The sequence below is a fragment of the Mycteria americana genome, chromosome 3 (genome assembly GCF_035582795.1).
Source record: "Mycteria americana isolate JAX WOST 10 ecotype Jacksonville Zoo and Gardens chromosome 3, USCA_MyAme_1.0, whole genome shotgun sequence".
Lineage (NCBI taxonomy): Eukaryota > Metazoa > Chordata > Aves > Ciconiiformes > Ciconiidae > Mycteria > Mycteria americana.
In genome coordinates, this window is record NC_134367.1 from 69,239,536 (window position 1) to 69,261,788 (window position 22,253).

Here is a 22,253-nt window from a genome sequence, read left to right on the forward strand (position 1 = left end):
ATTTTAGAATTCCCACATGAATGTCAATTATGTTTGTAGTCACTGAGCACATTTTTCCAACATCAGACAGGGGTTTAAGGACAAGCGTTAAATCAATGTCAACCATCAGAATCCTCTGCCAACACAAAGACTTAAGAGACTTAGAAAACACAGTGTATTCTACTGTACAGAAGTTCACAGAGAAACAGCACTTTCAACACTGTCCCAGTGCCATTTGTTAATGGCAAACATATTTCCAGCTATGATTACAAGCAACAGAGTTGGAAGGACGTATTCTATACACCTGACCATACAAAGCACAACTCCGGAGGCTTTTGTTTGGCTGGTTCCTTTGGGGGAAGAGTGTGCTCTTTTCTGGTGGTTTTTTTGTTTTTGAGGTTTGGGGTTTTTTTGTTATTTTGGGGTTTTTTTAACCTACCTGGCATTCACAATATTCCCTGCACTTAATTCAACCATCTCTTCAAATCCCACTGCAAATATGTCAGGAGGGCAGTTCTCATCATCTGCTGGCAAGAGGAAAAAGTCATACAAGAGTTACTATTTTGTTGTTTCTTCTAACGACTTGTTTTCTAATTTCTGTCAGAGATCATTCCTGTAGTTCTATCTTGTGTATCCCCTGCCAAGCTATACATATTCATAGCTCCTTTAATCTAATCTCACAAAACAACCCCTGCAGTTCCTCTGAAATTTCTTCCTGCTTTTCTCCCACCAGTTGGTCTCCATCTCTCTTGCAGGAAGCAGTTCAGAACAGAGCATTATATTGTAGCAATGTTAAGATGAGAAAATATTCAATGTTCTCTCTCCCTCACCCCGCTCATCACTGAAGCCACAACATCTCACTACCCACCACCTTTCACCCACTTGTCATTTTACCCAACATGCTTTTCCTTTTCTTTTTTGACACTAATTACTATGTAACTGAACTTACTGTCCACACACCAGTATGTCCCTTCCTTCTCAATGCCTTTAGTAAATTTATCTACTCATTTAAGGAAGCCTTTGAAGTTTCTTCCTATCTTCCTTCTTCCGAGCCTAACTTAAGGTTAGGTTAGGTCACTCTAGAGCACAGTGATTCTCCCTTCCCTGCCCAGGCCTGTGGATACCTGGTAAAACACCAAAGATCCAGTGCTCTCATATAATAGCGTGAAGCACATCTCTTGACTCATCAGGTCTGTCCATTGCATAAAGGGATTTTATTTTTTTTTTTAAACTGTCATACGACCAAGGTAACAGTAACTTAATTCAACATGAAGACCTAAATAGTAGACAACCATAGGAACCTAAATCAGACCTGCCTCAGAAAATAAGAATGGAAAGAAAAGTAAAATATGCAGTAACTCTCTGTAGACACAAGGGTGAAACTAGCACACGACAGCTAGCCTCCTTTACTGGCTTAACACGACAAGTGCTGTCATATGTGTATTTCCCATTAATAATTTTGGACATTTGTCTTTGAACACTTACCCATTGGTGTAGGCACTGCACTGACATTACCACAAACATGGACATTTGCATGGTCATACGCTAGCTCTGCCCATTCACATAACTCAGCTCCCTTCCAGAAGCTACTTAGACCTATCACATTATGGCTGCCTGTACCATTTAGTCCTGCTCCTCCAGTTCTCTCAGGGGAAGGCCTGGCAAGGCTAGCACATGACAGGCTCTCAACGAATTTTGGTATCATGGGCATAGTCATGTGCTAACATATCTAAACTGTTTCTGAAACAGACTGGACCAAACACCCACCCAAGCTGCTCAGAGTACAGTTGTCTGCACCTAATCACATATTCATACACTCAAGCATTAAGGGTTCAAACGACACAACTCGTGTAAGCAACCAAGGATTTGAGGAATTAATTCCTGAGCTTGAAGGTTAGCCACAGGAATATCCCTGTGATGCCTGCAGGAAGCTAAATGTTCCACTGTAACAATAAAAGCACAGGTTTTGCAATAGTTTTGAAACCACTCAATTTTTAAGTGACAGAACATTCACTTTTCATTTGCCTTAATAAAATCTGTAAATCAATTACAATACCTGACTTTGTTCTGCAAGCAAGAAATTCAGCAGCCAATTTAAGCAAGCCACAAGCACAAGAGCTTTCTATACTGCTAAAGAAAGGAAATTGCCTTCAACAAATGTAATAATATAACTCTTTTTGTCTGAAGGTTTTGATAGTAACATTTCCAGACAATCTCAGAGTCCAGATTGTACAGATAAGTATAGCTCCAGATAAAGACCAAGGAGACATTCTGAGGGCACCTAAGCATGTAGCTCCCACTCACAATGAAGAACAAAGGATAGAGATATTGAAGAAGAAAACAAAATATGGGATGCAGAATAGGCAGATACACCCCATGATGGCATGAAAGGGACCTCTGAATTCTGACCTGCTGAAGGTTTAAAGCAGAGTCACCTGGCACAGACTCATGAGTTGCTCTGACTGTCAGGAGCCCTTCACACGCACTGTTCCGCTGCTGAGGGGAGGCAGCACAAGTCTACGTGGGGCTGAATACACCCCTGAGAATTGACAGAAAGTTCCCTCCAAGATGCACTGCCTTTGAAAGGAGCAGCTGTGTCCTAACTCGCTAACCCTAGAGATGCCAGCAGATATTGCTTACACATTTGGACTGTGAAGTCTTACCCTGAAATTCAGAAACTCCAGAGAGCTTGGGGGAATCCAGCAGCCAGTCCGTCAGCTCGCTGGTACCAAGGATGTTGCTTCGAAACTGCTTCCCTCCATTCACGTTCCAGGTCCCCGTGGCAACACGAACACGCCTGAAGCTTGTGAATTCAAACTGACGCTCTGACATGGCCTTCAAAATACTTGGAGTTACTGACGGAAGAGGGGAGACAGAAAGAGGGTGTGTAAAAGAAGAACGTGCTGTAAAAGGACAGAAAGCATGCAGACAGCAGCAACACGGTCACTGTGAAATAATGACATTACCCTAGCAGCAACAACACGAAAGCTAAGGACCAACTCCAATGGCAATGGTAATAACTACAAGATAACTGGGGTTGACGTCAGCAATTTCTCTTCCAGAAACCAGGTACCCTTTGAAAGCTTGTGAAGGGCTGGTCACTCACTTTCAGCATATGTTTTCCTGCACTTCTTCAAGTAATAAGCAAACAAATTCTTTTTCCTCCCTTAATCTTTTCAGTTTAGCCTACAGCGATCAAGCATGTCACAAGTTATGACTTAAATTGAAGCCCTAAGAAGTTCAGAGTGTGGGGAGAAAGGCAGAGAGCAGCACAGAGTCTCACGTCAGTCCAAAACTAGCACTGTTGTGGCTCTCTAGGCTGGTCAGAACTCCTCACAGGAAAGAGTTATATTCATTTATTTTTGATGAGTATAGAAAATTAGCAGTGTGCTTTTTTTGTGCGAGCACCTGAGGTAACCTTAGTCTTTAACTACCTGATTTGCACTGGCAGTCAGGCATAGAGAAGCTATCTGTATTTTCCTTGTGGTTCGCATCAGGAAACAGCCCCACGATTGAAGTGGCGCTGAATAGTTCACATCTATCCTATTAAAATCCAGTAGTTCTCTGGAGCAAACTGACCACCTGATACTGCTTGTGGGTGCCAATTATCCTATATTTTGCACACAAGTATCTTCTCAGAGAGAGCTAAGTTGGTTTACTCTAGATGGGTGCAAACAAATGTGTATACGTTGCGGTCTATCAGGGCCTGGAGTAAAGCAGGGAATGAACCAACATAACAACATAAATGTGCCTTTAAAGATCCAAATGGCTAAAAGCATGCACAAACTGCAGGCCAAAAATAAGGAGATAAAAAATCTGAGCTCAAGAGATTTCCTCAAGACAAACTCAGACAGGACCAGACTGGGAATATAGCCCTAAAATCTTTCCCTCTGGTCCAACTCCTCTAAACTGTCAGAGAAGATCATCATCAAACAGCAGACAAACATGCTCAGAAGTCCAAAACAAAATATGAGAAATAAGCACAATGGAATTAAAACACACCGAGTTGTGCTATGGTCACTTGAAAGCAGTGTTTTAAACAATAGATTTGTGCAAAAAGTAGCTTATTTATTGATTTTTTCAAAAGGGTGCAATTGGTTGTATCACACAGCTAAAAACAGACACAAAAGAAAAGCAAAGGATTTACACTGGCCTTACCCAGCAGTGCAGTGTGATCCATGAGCATCTTGCCTTTGTCTGCATATTCCTCACTGAAGAAGTCACCCATGAGCAGCAAGTTGATGGCTTCCTGCTTCACCGCATCAAAAAAATTTGACTGAATGGTGCGAGAGACAGAGCGGGCGCCATCCTTGAGTTTCCCAACCTACATCAGACAGGAATCATCAGTGCAAGTGACACTGAAGAGTAAATTGGACATCTTTCTTTACTTGTGAGTAAACAGTTTTGCCATTTCTCTTTACCTTGTGCTTCCCCTCGAGGGCACGACTGCCAGTAAATACTCTGCTCAGATTATGACCATTGAGAGTCCACATTGCTTTGTAGGATTCCACAAAGCGCTCAATTATAGATTTAGAGTTCAATCCAAGGCTCTCTAACTGAGCAAGCAGGATCTGGATTAGGTGCAGAAGGAGAAAAAACAACAACGTTGTTCTTAAATGTGTTTTTGCTTTTTATCCTCACTTTAAGTATTCCGGCCAGCACCATTCTGTATCATAGAGCTGGCAAGACAGACTTGTATCACTGAGGCTTATGCCCTCTTTCCTGTCTTCCCCATTGAACAGACAATGTACACAGTACAGGCATCCACAAAAGGTCCTCTGACAAACTCACCTCCAGTGCAATGAAGGACTGTACACTATTAGTACGATCCAGGCAGTCCAAACAATTCATTCGAAAAGTACCTGTCTGCAGACTTTGGTAACCAAACACAAGAGGAGGGAGGAAAAAAAAGGTATATTTTAAAATAACATCTAATCATGAGCTGATTGAACAAGATCATCAAATGTTCAGCCTGAACATACCCACCCACATTTTGACAGTGCAAGCACATTGTGCACAATGTATCCATTAACATGTCTAATTACTTGACTACCTCTGCAAAACTGTATTAGCAAATCCATGCACTGGTAATTTTCCAGGTTTCAAACAGTGGAGATGCAGTTAAGCCAAATAATCTATTTAGCACCAAGACTACACTTTGTCTCAAAATTGTATTTCAAGATGGTCATTTATGCTCATGGTCCAAACATGGCAAGCAACCTGGGAAGGCCAGGACAGGTGGTGCCTGGCTATGCTGGGACAGGGGGACAGGGACACTCACCGTGGACTTACATTCTCGCCCTTTGTGAAGATTCCAAAGTCTTCCCAGTGCAACTTCAGCTGAGGCCTCAGCAAATTTTCCAGTTTCTCAGTTTTCCCACCTTTTGCAAATTGGTGGTAGTCAAAGTTTATCATGGGAGTGTCTGCTGCATGGGAAGAGGCCCATAGCAGTTTCTGTTTAGACAGAGAATGAAGGAAAACAAATCCTGCTCAAGCCACAGTGTAAGGATCGGTACCAGCATGCTTTTATCATTACTATACTTTGACTGTTTATCACATTTTCAATATTGAGAAGTTCATATGGATTTTGAAAGGCCAGACATGAAAAAAGCAACTGAAGTTCCTATTTGTTTTCTTTCCAAACGTAAACTGGATAGTTAGACCCCAATTTTTCTGCAGGGGACCTCAAACTGTAACTGCAAAGTATGCCTCAGAATTGCTGCTGTCTGTACCTTAGCTAGTGGCAGCCCTGCAGCTGCAGGCTGCTACCTCTGTGCGTGAGGGTGTACAGCAACAGTGATGCTCTGGGCAGGCTCAGGACCGGGACCCTGATGGGAAGGGTGTCCAGAGCTGCTTAAAGGTACAGGAGCGTAACAGCGCATGGGTATATTTTTTAACCATTCCTGAAGTGCCAAGACATGGGAAAATATGGCCCTAAATTTAGGTAGAGGATGCGTGGGTAGGAAGTAAGAAAGAAATGTCCCAGGAAACATATTATGAAATGTTTGTGGTAAATCACAGAAGTGAAAGAGGAGGCACAAATAGCCTCATTATTTCATCTCCAATTTCCATGACCTCACATGCGTTTCCGTAATCACCACAAATTTCATTAAGGTATCTGTAATAGATATGACAATAATACATCCTGCTCTCTATGACAAAGCCAGAGAGAACTGTTATATTAACTCTAACTACGCAAGCCTTTGTCTATTCCCTTTCCTCCTGCACATTCTCATCTCAAGAGATGGATACTTTACTCCACTTGGATTGCGACACAAACGGAACAAAACAATTCTGGTATTACAATAAAAGTGTACATGCAGCAGTTACACCAGTATAATTGTATGAAGTAAGCCATTAAGCCTTCCCCACAGAAACAAATTTAAAGGTGTTGCATGGTGTTTGGAGAGAGACATGCAAAATACATTTCACTACACTGTTACAAAAGCCAAAACACCTGGTATCTGCTTCTCTGTTGTCCACACCTCAACTTGCCTTTACAGCTGCTGGCAGTAGTAATGCACTTGAGGATGATATTTACCCACTGCCTCAGCGTACATCATTGTCAGAGTATTTGTAACTCTACACTACAGCATTGCTTTTACTGTAAACATAATCAAATCTGTTAGAGGGGATGCTTATGAGAGGAACACCATTACTGGGAACAGTATTGATTTTTGGGCTGGTAACAGCTGATTCAGGTAACAGATGAAGGTAAGTTGGTCATTTACAATTTTTCATTTGTTCGTGTTGCATAAACGAATGGTAGCGGTGACATTCTGATCAAGGAAACCCAGCAGCAGTAATTACAAGGATATTTTGAACAAACTCTGATAAGAATTACTAAAATTGCAGCAAGAGCTGGGAGAACAGGAAGGAATCCAAGCAAAGGAAGATGGAGAAGCAAAGAAATAAACTAATGACAGAAAAGGAGAAAAGTTTTCATTCCTAACCATTTCCCTATGAATTACTTTCTTTTTAATTCAAGCTCATTAAAATCAAAGTAAAAATTAACTATATATTCTCTCCAAACATCCATTTATTAAAGCACAAAGGTAAAGAAAAGACCAAGAGGTGGTTGTTTTGAATGGGTACAAAACTTCAGTTTCCAGTGCTGTCAGTCTAAATTCTTTCAGCTCACAGACTGCTTTCATAATGTATTTATTTTTGAACATCAATAAAGTTTAACAATTAAACCAGATCTTTATTTCAAATAAATGAATGAATGCAAGGTCTTTATTCTAGAGATGCCCTGTTTCTGACTTAATCTCCGTTTGTACGATACTGGCCAGAACACTGTCTTCAAGAATGCGAGTGTTTGATAAAATATCAGTATTAAACTAACAGGAAAAATCAGACTTGTAACCTCATAAGTTATTAGAGCATTTTGCAAGTGATCATCTCTTACCCTTAAATTTCAATGTTTTTGCAAAATAAACTATAAAAACTATTTTAAAGATAGGGAAATCAAGAGATTATAGAGGCTTATCTGTGTCATGCAGAAATTCAGTAAGAAGCTGAAAACAGAAGCTAGGACCAGACTTCGCTTCTGTACCTTCCTCGTTGCCTTGCAAGCTTGAGTCATAATCATTTTCTTTGGCCATACTCTGTACAGGGGAAGACTTTCACTTTGTCACTTTCCACTGGGAAAGGGGGGGGGGGGGGGGGGGGGGGAATCTTTGCTTTTACCTTAAAAGCTCTGTTGAGCACCTCCTCCCCTCCTCTGCTTCCCAACAGGTTAACGATCACTTGTTTTCCATACTGCTCTTTCAGAAGCATCATATGCCTACAGCAAAAGCAACCATAATAAGTGCTAAACAAAACCATATTACGTTGCATACCTTTTTCAAAATACAGAAGTAGAGACCACTGGTTGTTCCATCCAGCAGAAAGTTTCAGCCACGGCAGCTACAGACATTTTCCTCAGTTTCCTTGCAATCAATTATTAAATAGTACAAATGGCAAAAGTACGCAATTAATGGACACAGTATTTTGTACTGAACTTAAAGAAAGCAGCATGTTAGGAAACAGGCCCCAGATCTTTTATGTCACTGTTAGCTTTGGTATTGCCCTTTGTATGCTCCCACCTCTTGGCTGTCAGCCTGGGAACTACATACGAAAGACAAGAAGAGAGGAAAACATAGTACACTTCAACAGGAATTGCCCAGCATCTTGCAGTGCTGAGCCTACAAAGAGTCAGCCGCAGCAATGGGGCTAGGACTCCTGTGCCAAGGTCAGAAAGACACAAACACACATCATAGGTGACAGGGTTCAAACATCTCTGAGCTACCGCAACACTGAGACATTCACTCTCAACTTAATTAAATTAAGCAGGAGGGTTAGTAATCATAAAGAACTGTGCTGGATCAGACCAAAGGTCCTTTTAGCCAAGTGGCCTGGCCCAGATTCTCCAGAAAAAAAACCACAAAATAGGACAAGTATAAAGTGGGGGGTTTTTTGGCATATATCCCCAACCTCTCAAAGCCTGACATTTAGGGACTCTCAAGTCAAGAGCTTTTAGCCAGATGCAGAGGCACCCATTCTCCCCCCAATACATTTTTTTCAAGTTGGCATGTGTGTGCTACATGAGCTGTGCTGGCTCATCAAGAAACAATTAGATCTTAAAGCCATCTTCCACCATGTACTAACAACATTGTAGTAGTACTTAAGAGTAAGCTGGATAGAAATAGACAAGAAAAACAAAATAAACACTCACACAAATGAAAAGCTATTACATGCTGCAAAGCGACACGCAATGGCAAAGCATCAGAAAAACAGCAAGCACACATCTTCTGGCATGCACCTTTAAGTCCTATAACCAGAAATAACCCACGCACAAAACCACAGAAGGGAAGAAAACAAATAAAAAGTTATCAGCATGGCCTTCAAGAAACATGGCTGAATATATTTTCTGATGCTATTTATGTTCCTGATTCTGCAACCAGTTCTCTGTACGCCAACTCTTCCCATACATTTGCACCCCTCTGATGCCAGCATCAAGATCCTACTTCTCCGCCAATGTTGCTTCCTTACAACAAAACTGCTGAAGTTAAGGTCACCTGCTTGAGTACTGTAAGCAGAGCTCCCCGAGGATTTCTCAGGGAGAAGGGATGAAAAAGATCCACTAACAAGATTACCATTTGCTTCTCACAGTGCCTTCTCAACACATTAATCTACCAGATGGGAAAATGAAACAGGCTAAATCCACTCCAACACTCTCAGAAAAGCTGTAGCAGGTTGTTAAGTTTCAATGTCTTCTTCCATATAAGCAGTTACTTACTCCTTGCCCATTTTCAAAGGACTATCTTTTGCAGATCTGTAAGCAGAGAGATCCCTAACTTCATCTAACCTAAAGGCTTTACTGTGCACAAGGGAAAGAAAGAATATGCAAGTAGATCCTCATGTTCGTGTTTCTTACAAGAAAGCTATTCACCAGTTGCATCACGGTCAGAAAGAAAAGATTCTCTGAGCTAAATGGTCTTATAGGGTTGTTCCTTGCTGAGGTACTCTCAATTTCTTGGGCAGCACAAAAGGATGCTGAGTAAGTTATTGTTTTCTTCTTATATAAATTATATCTGCTGTGGAAGGCAAACCTCTAAGATGGAGCTTCAGGGACACTGGCAGGGCAAGTTATCATGGCACCAGATGACCACAAGACCACAGGTCTCAAAGGCATTTGAATTCGGTAGGATTTAAGAGCCTTAAAAAGCTTGGAGAATGTAGGCTAAGACCCTTCGGAGCAGGGACTGCTATGGTGCATACTCCCTTTAGATTCTAATCCTTGTTTGGGGTCTTCAGCACTGCAAAACTATTAACAGTCAGTAATGTCATGTTTGCTAACAGCTGCAGTAAATGAAATCAAGGAATTAACAGGCCTTACCCAAAATTAATATAAACTCCGATTTGCCAAAACCAAAGCAAAATAGAAATTAATCACATGACCTGGCACTTAGAAGTTGAAAATTTCCCACAGGCCAAATCCTTCCTGTCCTTTTCAGGCAATGTTCCCACTGACATCCATGGGAGTTTGCCCTTAAAGGATAGCACTTCATAGTCAGTAATTCAAAGGAATCAAGCTAATGTATGGCTTTTTTTACAGTTTCCAGCCGACAAACAGAGTATTAATGGTTTAAAAAGGTTTAGAAGCCAGTCTTTGGGTAAAGTAGAAAAGCATCAGCATGACAGCATCATATAATATGATCATAGAATAAGACACTTATTTCTGTATAGCAGTAAAACAATGAGGAGAAAAACAAATCGATATTGGAGAGGAAGCAGTATTTACTTTTTAATTACCTGAGTTACAGTGGTAAAGAACATATGTTCTGTGTACCTTAAGAGTAAATTCACATTTGTTGGCTCACAAAGGGTTACACAGACCTTCCTTTTGCATACCACTCAGTATTTCTTAGCTTTTACAGAAACAAGCCAGGAGACCAAATTAATTCAATTACCGTTGAAAACAGAAAGGAAAATGCACAAAAATAAGTGAATAAATAAAGTAAACCCACTTAATAATCCCACAACACCTGGGGGATTGGCAACATCATCTGAGAGATGTTTTACATCTCTTAGGATTTACTAGGAAGGCATAAAGTTGTGGAATCTTGGTTAAATGCCAGGCTGCTGTGTTATTGCCGAAGAGGAATGAAGCTTACCTGTCAAAGGCAGGAGCGTTAGCTTCCAGACCTCTGTTAAGCCTTAGATGATGAGAACCCACCTAAAATAAAATATAGGAAAGAGAAGAAAGAGAGAAATAACTTCTTAAATTGCTAGAGTCCTAAATCACTAGATGTCTCCCTTCTTCCTTCAGAGAAAAACATCTCTCTGACAGCACCAGACACCTCTAACAGACTCCACACACCCACACACATAATATCCTTAATACAAAAGCCACAGCTTTTATTAGACAACAACATTTACAACTACAAGTGCAAACATGATTATCATTAAGCAAAGGGATACCGACACATCTTTTTATGGCCAAAAAAATCACATCCCTTCGCCAGCTTCCTCTAGCAAATATCCCACATCACCTCACACGAGCATGCTGTGTGCCCAGCATTCTTCCTGCCCTTCCCTCGGCAGAAAAGGCTACAGTTATGCCAGTTCCATGGGTTGTGTGTCCTGAGTTCTTTCATCTTTCATTATTTACAGAAGCTAAAAAGCATCAGAACAGTCCTTTGAAAATACGAAGGATGAAATCCTGTGCCATCTATCTAATAGGACTTTTAATATGGATGTCAACAAGAGTAGCCTCAAGCTCCTTTTGAATGCTAGCTACTGTTATTACAGTATGCAGAGGGCTTCTTTCCTCTCCAAAACCTACACTGCTAATTATTTATAGGATCATGCATTGTTTCCTGTACTTCATCATCTTCCTTTGTTTTTCATGAGGTTGGTTTCTGCAATTCTTTCTAACACCAGTGCCAGCACACTCACATTCAAGGAATAAGAGTTACAAGTATTCACCAACATAAATGAAAACTGCATAACCTAATCCAGATTAGGCAAAAAAGCAGACTGTGTCCCTACTAAAAAGTTGAAAATTCTGTTTAACTAGATGTGCTACCCACTACCCAAAAATACTTGGAGAAAAGCTCTAAGGCTTCATAACATACAGAACAAGAGTGCTGGATACAGCTACACCATGGGCAGGCCGTGTGCACAACCATACAGGCAGACCTGCTTTATAAAAAGAAGCAAGTATTGCACTGGATGGTGCTAACAGACAACAACAGAGAACCTTTAGTCATCTTCCTTTTGGGCTAAATTCAGTAGTTCTGAATGGCACCTAGGTGCTAGATTTAGTGACAAAAAGTATCAAATAATCTTTAAAGAATCTAAAAAACCAGTTATATTACATATTCTCTCTACTAACATATATGCATATATGTGCACACTCATGCCAACTACTTATCCCTCTGTTCAGAGAATGCAAAGAGTGCTAGGATGATTCTTATTTGAGCTTGTAACTGTACATAAACTGTAAGTCACAGACCATATGTAACCTGCTAGGCTTGATGCAATTATATCCTGATGAAACCCTACATCTCTGCCTTGCAGAAGATCAGATTAGATCATCATCACCCTTTTGACTGAAATCTAGCGAACACACCATCCAGACATTATACTTTGTTTCAAGGTAACGTGCTCCTATAGAGCTCCTGGTATCCCTAGATACTCCAGTTTTATTGTGGAGGTCAATATTATCAAGCCAACCACACCTTTCAGAAGGAAAGGTTATTCCAAATCAAATCGAAAATGTTATAAAGATATTGCTGTAAGCGTCAGCTTAGGACACTAGGACATGGTCCCTTACAAATGTGTAACAGGCACATGTAACACATGTAAATGTTAAACCTCAGTTAACTATAGCCATTTGCCTGGTTTAGTTCTGTTTATCTAAACGTGCAAAATTTCCTACAAGGTAAACCTAAAATAAAAGAGCTCAGCATTTTCATGGAATGAGCTTTGCAGCTCATTTAAAAAAACAATTAAGTTTTATGTAACTTCTAAATTATAAGTAGCAAGAGAGATAGGTAAGGTAGGCTTTTTCATTATTTGTTTACCTGAAGCCCCGGTTGCTCCCAAAACAGTGGAACAGAACCTCTAATCTGCACAAAGGAAGAGACGTCATCATCCAAGTAAATTGTCTGCAAAAATAAAATAAAGGGAAGGAGTTCTGCGGTTAGATCTATCAGTCTGTGACCCCTTGATCAGGTGACAGTTTAAGACACTGAACTCAAAGAGTAAAAAAAGTAAACCATGTATCTCACTGTATCCACTTACTGCTCAGCCACTTTTCCATAGTCTCACAGGCAGTGGAATAAAGCAGAACGTATTTGCTTCCATGTCATCACAGCAGATCCAATTCACCACTCACCAGAAATGAGAGAAAATTTAGAACACCACCACTGGCAAGAAGGAAGGAATCTTTCATCCACAATGAAGATGGATTTGATCTACTGGTGGAGACACTCAGGAAGACCAGCCATATACTCTCCCTCTGTCTCTCTCACAAAACTTAACTGTGCAAAATGTCATTGCTCCTTGTGACTGATGATGGGTAATGTCAGGTGTGGGATAAGCTTATCTCTTGCTTTATTTACTATTTCTTATTTCACTGTGTGTTGTGTCTTGTCAGAGTGTCCAAATAAATCTCAGTGAAACCAGCAGCTTTGCCACTCCCATTCTGAGATACAGTGAATAGCATGTGATCTACTGCTTTTCCAGGAGGCTTATAGCGAGAGGCTCCAAACTCCCCATTTCCTTCCCTAACCAGACCTCAAACTCTCCCTTAATATTTGTTCTTATGATCACTGCTAACAAGCTGATTTTGAGTCAAATATACGTGGAGTATAAAGACTGATTTCCTCCTTTGCCTTCCCCATCCACCAGACCCCAAGCAAAGTGTTACATTATATGTTAACTTAGCACAAAAGGTACTATCTTCAGATTCAGCATGACCACAGAGCAACTGTGCAAAGCCCGGCTCACTCCCCTGGCCTATACTTAGCAGTGGAATCCTGGCTGTTTTCCATGGGGGATACATGATACACATGATGCACATCTCCGTTATCTCATGCATGACAATGAATCTTCTGCAGCCCTGCAGAGGAACGGTATCCAGGTCATCCAGGTAGCTGCTTCTCTAACTGCATCATATCATTTAGCACAACTGCTGCCGGCTGGCTAGTAGCTCCCAAAATAGAAAAGAACATGAAAATGGGTTACTCTACAGCTTTAATGTGGTTTGTGCTTTTGGATTTGCCACTAGATGTGCTGGCTGGATGGCTCAGGGGAAGTGCCTTCATTTACCTTGACCTCTCATCTTTATAATCACTACTAATGTACAATTTTTAGAGCTACACATGTGAAAAGAAGTATAGCTACACCAGAGAAGTAGGTATTTAAATATTCTGTCACCAGTTTTATCTAACTAATCTTTACAATTTTTTTGCAGAGCACTTACAACTATCCCCATTTCACTAAGATGAAAGGCTTTGTCAAGGACACAATGTCAGTGTTAGAATGATGGCTAGCCCAGACGTAGTGCAAAACTGTATGTTTCGATGCTTTTAGCCTCACACCAATGAACTAAGAATCCTTCTCAGTTGGATCTCATCCTAGCACAATCCCCTGCAAGAGAGGGGGTTGCTCAAACAAGCTTTCCTATGAGACCTGCCTCACAGCTTGAGTAACATGGCTCTAAAACACGCTCTCCCAGTAAAGTTTTCTAAACATTGCCAGTATCTGAGTGCAGGAGCTAATTACCATGGCAACACACTGGTGCACCTCGCTTTGCACTTCTGTGCTCTGAAGAGTTCATCCTGCAATTGGACTACAGGAGGAGTGAGCAGGCCCACCTTCTTCCTCTTTATCACATCCTCACTGAGACAGGTTGTACCAAGATGAGTCAGTGACTTCTGAACACTGAATCATCTTTTCACTCACAGTCATGGACCCAGAGGAGCCAATTCTAAGGTAAAGCAAATTTGTGTAGCTCCACTGACAGCCCCAGTGTTATCCTGACTCACACTAAATGACGATCAGGTCCTGAATCTATGCAAAAAAGAGTCAGGACTGGCTCACTTCAAAATTTGACACGAATCATCACCTTAGTGATGTGATGAGTTGAAATGAAACATCTAATGATAATGATTACAGACAAAGCTTCATATGAACTACAATTTGGCCACTCAAACAGCTTGCTACAGAGGATTAGTCGTCTTTACAATCTTCTGGAACATCCTGTTTCCATACCTAACTGAAAAATCAACAGCTCAAGTATCTCTTTGGCCAGCTCTTTTAAAAGTCCCAGCTGCAAATTCTCTAGACCCACTGATTAAAAGATAATAATTCTAATTTTAATACCTGCAGTTTAACATCTTCCTGAGCTACAGTTTAAATGGAAAGTATTTCATCACAGTTACAGACCATGAATATATAACCTGCATTCTTTATGCCAAATACAGAAGAAAAAAACTGACCAAACATTTCTGCCTTTCTGCATTAACAGATGTTCATATTCCCACTTACTAGTGATTCAACATCGTAAGAGTTAACAGATGTTTGTTACTACTGTCACTCACGTTTTCTATTCACTGGTTTTCACCCATTACCTCTTCTAACTGTTTTCTGCTCTATTAAGCTGTCCATTCGGAGAACTGAACAACAACAACAAAAATTCAAACTATTTGGGGATCATTCCTGTGATCTAAACAGGATGCCCACATCCTGATGTGATGGACTGGGGACATCCTCTGTCAGGATGAGGTCTAATACAGAACTCTTCTATGATGATAGGGCATTTTAAAGAAACTGACATTTTTATGCTTTTAGAAATTCAGATGTTTTCAAACAGGGAGCATGGCCCCTCCAACATAGTCACTCACAAGAAAGTTCTCCACATTAGCACATACTTTTTTTCTTTCCATTTACAGGGCTCATCATTCTGTTCTCTGGAGCAATTCTGTGGTCTTTCACAATCCTCTCACCTCATTTTCGTGACCCAGATGAATCCAAAATTATTTTCTTCAAAGCTGCCAGTGAGTTGGAAAAAGACCTAGTATTTTTTAACGACTGGGAGAGTAACACTCTTTTCTGCCAGTCATTCCTTCCTAAACAGACTGTAACCATTTCATTAAGCATTACAACTGTGCAAATCTTCCCTGAATTTCAGCAATACCCACTATCCTTCATTCACCACTCCAAGGAACATGACCCCTGATCTTGACATTGCCTTCTACTATGTATGCCCCTTGACGCTACAATAATAGTGGCAACAGCCTTCCTACCAGCAGACGTCTTAAGCGAGCAGGTTGACAGACTGAGACTAAGAAGACTTTCCAGTTCAGGAATGGACGTAATCTTAACACCCATATACACTATAAGAAACCACATTTGTTAAAATCTTTAAGCACTGATAATACATCTTGATTAAAATTACACTCATAAATAAAAGATTCCAACTTCATTGCTTATGCAATACCAGCATTTATGCATGGTTAAGTACAGAATTTCTTTTCTCATATTCTTCCAAACCTTGATCATTTTTGGTTCACAATGTCACGTTTTCTACAAGCACACATCTGTCCCACTTTTTTGTCATTCTAGTTTTGACTTTATTACCGTGTCCTCTAGCAGATCCATTTCTCTTACGCTAAGGCACTACACAAAAGATGAACAGTTCTTTAAGAAAAGAAACTATTCCTTCTTAAAAAGCACTTTATTTCCAGAATTTCCTGTCTTCTGTTTTTCTTAACTCATGGACAAGAAATACATCCAGCAAGATCACATGAGTTTTCGTCTAACAGTTCAATAACAATCAGTTACATTTTGGACAACGCTTTGTCATTAGGGTTGATAGATACTGCTAAATCTTTGTCTTTGGACTTCATAAAACTATGGTGGAGTCTTATATTTTGTCTTAGATCCAAAATGACTGCAAGTTGTTGCCTACTTGCCCCAGGGAGAACGTTCATTCCTATGAAATCCTCAAAACACTCGAGGACTACTTCATTAATCTCAAAGGGTCTGGCCCATAGAACAATCCAACTCAGTTAGCTGGATGGATTTTTTAGACATGTTTCCTGCAGTTTCCCATCAGACAACATAATAGCAACTGGATATTTAACCCATGTGGAGGACCTCTTAGGGGTTTGAGGATAATAGATTGCCTGTTCTCTGGCCTCTGGTGTTAGAATTTGCCATGTTTTTCTTTCGACTTCTGCTGTCTTAGACTCTTTGTGGTCTCCTTCTCCAACTCCAGGATCAAAGGTGACAGTGCTGACAGTTCAAGAGGTTGTTTCTCAATCTTTCCCTTCTGTTGCATAGGGCCAGACCTTGCTCCTGTGACCCAAAGACCTTTCCTGGTAACACAAGCTTCATGCACAGGTACTGCTAGCAAGCTCCTGAGCAAGAAGCAAACCGGTACCGCTTCTGAGCAAGAAGCAAACATCTACATCAACCAGCTGGTGTTCTAATCCCAGCGTGCTGCTCCCATTCATCGCTTGGAATAATTTATTCACTAATCTCCATCACTCAGCTTCATTAGAAGGAAATAATTATCCAGTTACAACTTCACATAGCAAAATTCATTACAGACTCAAGGGGCAAAGAGACAGAGTCCATGATGAAATCGATACTCACACGGCTTGTACTGGGATCCCCAGCTCTGCCACACAACCCACAAAGAGCATGGATAACAGATGGCCTAAACATACCTCTCTATGAGTCCCTTTAACTCAGACCATGAGATCCAAGGATATACTTGCCAAAATAATCCTCTTTGCCCTGCCTGGGGCCATACTAAAACTTGATCCAGAAAATAAATTAACCACACGCTTGCATCCATTCGTCTCCTGGAGAGCTATCCAACACCGTCTAAGAGTTATTGTGAAATAGGGATCATTTTTCTTAATTCCTGCTTGACATTTTTTTCTTAAACTGGAAGAAAGGGAAGGTTAATCCAAATTCATGGCATTTCCTTTTAATGCCTTGTCAAGGTTTCCATTTTCTTTGTTGAACAGTTCCATGACAGGGAAAACAACTGAAACCATTAATTTATCTTTGGTAAATTAGAGTTGTTCCCCGTAACTCACATACTAAGATATTAAGAGTTTAGCACGACTCTTTGGAGGATAACTGGGGGAGGAGCTGAAATGTAAACAGTGACAGGCACACAAACTAAATGAAGAAAGCACGCTTGCTTCTCAACGCTATCAGCAGAAAAGAATTAAAAGAATGTGATACAGTCTCAACTTTAGGGGATTAATAGGGGAGGAAGAAAGGCTGAAGGGAAACATTTAAGCTATCACTGGGAAACAGAGTGTGATTTTAAAACTACTTGAGGATTAGCTGCAACACTGCAAGTAGAAAGGGCAGCCATCCCGTTACAAAATACTGGCAGCAGATCTGGAAGTACACATTAGAGAGATTTCAAAAAAGCCCTCTTTTCTCTTCCCCTGATGTTTTGGTTTTCCTTAAGTGTTTCCTACCATTTTTTCTTTCTTCTTTGTAAAGATGCAAGCCAAATGTTCAAATATCTGAAAGATCTACTAGTAGCTTTTTTCCTTTTTTTTGAAAAGCAAAAGTGAAGTGAGATATTTAACTTTTTCCCCCTTCTTCTCAAACACTGTGAGTCACAGCAGTTAAGTGAGCCCACAAAAAATGACTCATTGCAGAGCTAAAATGTCACAAGGCTAACTCAGTGGGAGACAAAAGCATACCATCTATGCATAAAAGAGCTGCCTGGAGATAAGACTAACTGTTTCTCCCTCTTCTAAAAACAGAAAAATGTTAGAAGTAATTCCTATAAAGGGGGGACAAGTCCTCATTTTTCAGAATCCTAGGGTGCTATTTATCCATGAAAGCACACAGCCAGCATGCCATTATACTGTACAGGCTGCAGCAAATGGAAACAAAATGTTATTCAGCCAAGATATTACCTCACAGGCGATTAGTCAGTAGTCTACTATGAAATTAGGAGAGAGTTTATTCTAGGACTCTTCCTTCCTAATGGTAAGTGGATGCCAGCTTGAACTGGATCTCAGGCATCCCAGTGGTTAGCCCAACTTTGCTTTCTTAGGACACGCAGTTTGGTAAAACTAGTGTTTATCACCATTAGCAACATCAACCTTCTTTTCTCCTTTAAAAACAAAAAGCAAATAAAACCACACAATCCTTTAAAACTGCAAACCCTTGTTATAATTTTCAACCTACTCGAGCCTTTCACCCTATAACCATTTCACTCTTGTGCTTTTGCTTACCCAGTTGCAAAACACTCAAAAGCTTTCAGTCCTCCCACTTCACGGTAGCCCCTGGCTGAATGGGAACAAAGCACAGCAGTTCTTGTGAAGAGCTTGATCCAGCCCCAGCTAAGGGAAGCATTAGCAACCAAGTACTGTTTTGCCACTCACCAGGAGCCAATCCCCAGGTTTTCTGCTGGGATGCAAAGGCCATCTTATTTTTCATGCTAATCATTTGCAACATAATGTACTCCAGGAATATAATTAAATAGAATTAAATACTTCTGACCCAACTAGTGAGCAGAATAGCAGAAGTATTTCCCATAATTAGAAAAGTGCTAAGTGCAGTGCTGCAAATGTAAGACTGATCTGAAAGAAAGCTGACAACCCTTTCTAACATTTTCTTTCCTCTGCATTTCAGCAAGAGAACATTCTTCAAATCCTGAGTAACGTACTTTGCACTAATGCTCGTGAGAAGGCACTCAACTAAAAGAGCAGACTGTACCAAGTTATTACTTAAAATGGCATATGTCCCTTCTCCTGTTCCCAAGTTCCAGGGGAAAATTCCACTTTTCAGTGAGCAGATCTATCTGCATCTCCCAATGCACTGACAGACTTTCTAGAAAGATATAGATGCTGCAGGACTTGACTTGCAGTTGCTTTGGAGCAGAGGCACAAAAGAGAATTATTAGCAGAGAATTCAGAGGCTGACATTAGAGACCCAGGCACTGAAGGGGAAGAGTTTGGCATCCAACAAGCAGAATTTGTGGAAGACTGAACACTAAGTGGAAAGCTGCCAGGCCAGCCTACTGAAAGTGCAGGCAAACCAGGAAAAGGAGGGACATGAGCAAAAAGCCACCCACATCCCCAATGAGAACTCTGACCACTGGGCAGAAAGTCATATGTGTAACATTGTGCATGCTTTGAGCATGTCTTGGGGATCAAACCTCACCGGCAGACTGGGAAATACCAGTCTGCAACTCCTCCAGGCCTTCTGCTGAGCAACACAGCACCATCAAGTCTAAGGCAGCTCTACATGTGTCCTTGGGCAGAACCAGGTGAAGAGGTTAAAGCTGTACCATCAAGACAACATTTTAGAGGAAATTTTGAAAGTACCCAAACATTGCTGGATTTTGAACAAACAGGTGCCTGAAGGCATGCCTGCCTCATACAGCGGGATAACAGAAAGGACAGCACTGAGTGTGAGCCGCTATGCTCATGCAATGCCATGAGGGAATACTAGTGCTAAATAAAGTATGGGCACTTTTGAGGGTGGATGCCACCCTCTGCAGTCAGGCACTGTCCTACAGTGACACAGCTATAACTCTTCTGGAACAAGTAATGACACAGCTAGCTGAACTCTATGCTACACTCACTGTGTCATGTAGAGATGTCTCACCAGCCTCCCCTTATGAGCATCACCTAAGCAATCTACTTTCATTGTATGTCCACCTACATATATAGACACATACATACACATATAAAAACAATCTACGCTACATACACAGTTTTGTAGATCTGCCCAGAAGACACTGAAAACAACCAAATTTTAGGAGCAGATCCTTGTCCTTTGTTGATAACTACTACCAGCCATTTATCTATGCCGCTTATAGAGACATCCATTTCTGTATGATGGTTCTGACTGCTAGTAATTACTACTTCTATTCAAAAAGGAAAAGGTGATTATACTTGAATAAGAAAGCACTCATTTCAGCTGGCACAGAAGATTTCAAATTCTTCAGGGTCCACTGCTTTTTGTTCACTTTCAAGGTAGTAAGCTAAACCATGTGTAATAAAACCAACTGACTCTGTGTTATTTTGTTTGGTTGTGTCAATCAAGAGAGCGTGCTGAATGCATTTCACCCGTATATTTTGTCTCAGCATCAGCTGGAAATAAGGTATTTGCCATGTATGTATAAAACCTGTGTCTTACTACCTCTCACTGGAGAGAATACCCCACAAAGCAAAGGGGAATATAAAGCACGAATTTCACATAAATTAACACACAGAGCTCTCTGAATGGTTTAAAAACCCATGTCTATATTTCACCACAATATCAAATGGCCAGACTTTCACATTCAGGAACAAAACCAAAAGTATTAGTGAAAATTGCGTGCATGGAAAAGTCAGAAACACAGAAAAAAAAACAGATCGCAAAGAAATGCTTAATGGGCAGGAATAAATACATCTGTCATACAATAATATTTTAAATATTCTTGGAAAAAACACTTGCTGAACTCCTTTAATTCTTGTTGGAAACTGCCCCAATTAAACTTGAGTGGACTGCATTATTCAAAGCTATTGGATACATTCGCTTACCTGCTCTGTCTCAACGAAGTTAGACACATGTCCATCATCATTGACCCCTCGAATGTGAAACCGGGCACCAGCTCGCTCACAGCTGATGCGAGAGATGAGGCAGGCTTTCGCCTTCTTGTGGGAAGCATAAACAGTGCGAATGTCCACTACACCACAGATCACTTTCAGCAACCAGTCAGAGCAGTTCACCTGGTAGTGTTTGAAGGGCACATGCAATAGCTGGTTCCTGAAAAGTTCAACAACATACAGATACATTACTGAATAAAATAAGACAGACAGGCATGGGTGCCACCCCACAACAATCACTAATTTAAGCAGTTAATGTTTTGTGACCCTTTTCTGTTGTACCTTTACTTTATCTAAAACCAGGAAATATCAGGAAGAAATCCTTGTGAACTACTACAGTGAACAGAACACGGCAAATTTTAATAACACAGCTACCACCAAGGTACAGTCCTTATATCTTGTACCTCTGTCTCATAAATTCAGATGCAAATGTCACCTCTTTCAGCTCCAGAAATACATTTATATTTCATAATCTTTTTCATAAATTACAGTGCTGTCAAGCTAATTATTTTTTGAACAGTACTGCCCCGACCTTAGCATACACTACAAGATGAAGAGCCATTTTAAAACCCACCAGGATTTTCAGGAAAATTTTTCCAAGCAGAAACTAGACCCATAGGTCAATGGAGATATTGCAAAACGTGTACTAAAATTAAGAGGAATGTCTGTTTTAACCTTCAATTTATTTTAAGATCAACAACCCAAAAAACCTATCATGCCTGGTTAACAATGATGCTAGTCTCTTCTATTATGATGGTTTTCCTAATTTCATTTTTCAAAATGTGCCTTTAGTCACAGATGAGGGCCAAGAAAATCCCTTTTATGATCATTTATTGCTCCACAGCAGATCTGTACATGAGTTATTACATCTAGTGAAACCCCTGAAGGACTGTTCTTCTATAGTACAGCATTTCTCTGAAAAAGGTGCAAGTCATTCTTACATTTTCAAACTAAATATGCAACTGAAAAAGCAACTCTAAAACAATTTTTGGTATCTCTTTCACCTCCTCCTCCTAGCTCTACTCACAGAGGAAGTCCTCACTCAGACAAATTCCAGTAGAATTTTGTTGTTGTTGCAGTTCATTTAACAGGCTGTTTGTGTTGCTTACAACTAAGGTCATCTGACACTTTTCACCA

The 22,253-nt window shown here is 40.5% G+C and overlaps 1 protein-coding gene across 3 annotated transcripts in view; it reads right to left on the reverse strand.

Moving 5' to 3' along the window:
* SYNJ2 (synaptojanin 2) overlaps positions 1–22,253 on the reverse strand; it is a 69,187-nt gene that overhangs the window by 23,489 nt on the left and 23,445 nt on the right. For 2 of the 3 annotated variants that reach the window (XM_075498908.1, XM_075498910.1), the window contains exons 4-13: positions 21,051–21,276; positions 12,552–12,635; positions 10,638–10,699; positions 7,669–7,765; positions 5,261–5,433; positions 4,771–4,852; positions 4,401–4,550; positions 4,138–4,303; positions 2,643–2,834; positions 419–506 (exon numbers count right to left, since the gene is read on the reverse strand). In XM_075498908.1, coding sequence (XP_075355023.1) covers positions 419–506; positions 2,643–2,834; positions 4,138–4,303; positions 4,401–4,550; positions 4,771–4,852; positions 5,261–5,433; positions 7,669–7,765; positions 10,638–10,699; positions 12,552–12,635; positions 21,051–21,276 — 1,320 coding nt within the window. The remainder of the gene's footprint in view (positions 1–418; positions 507–2,642; positions 2,835–4,137; positions 4,304–4,400; positions 4,551–4,770; positions 4,853–5,260; positions 5,434–7,668; positions 7,766–10,637; positions 10,700–12,551; positions 12,636–21,050; positions 21,277–22,253) is intronic. The other variant, XM_075498909.1, reaches the window with a different exon arrangement.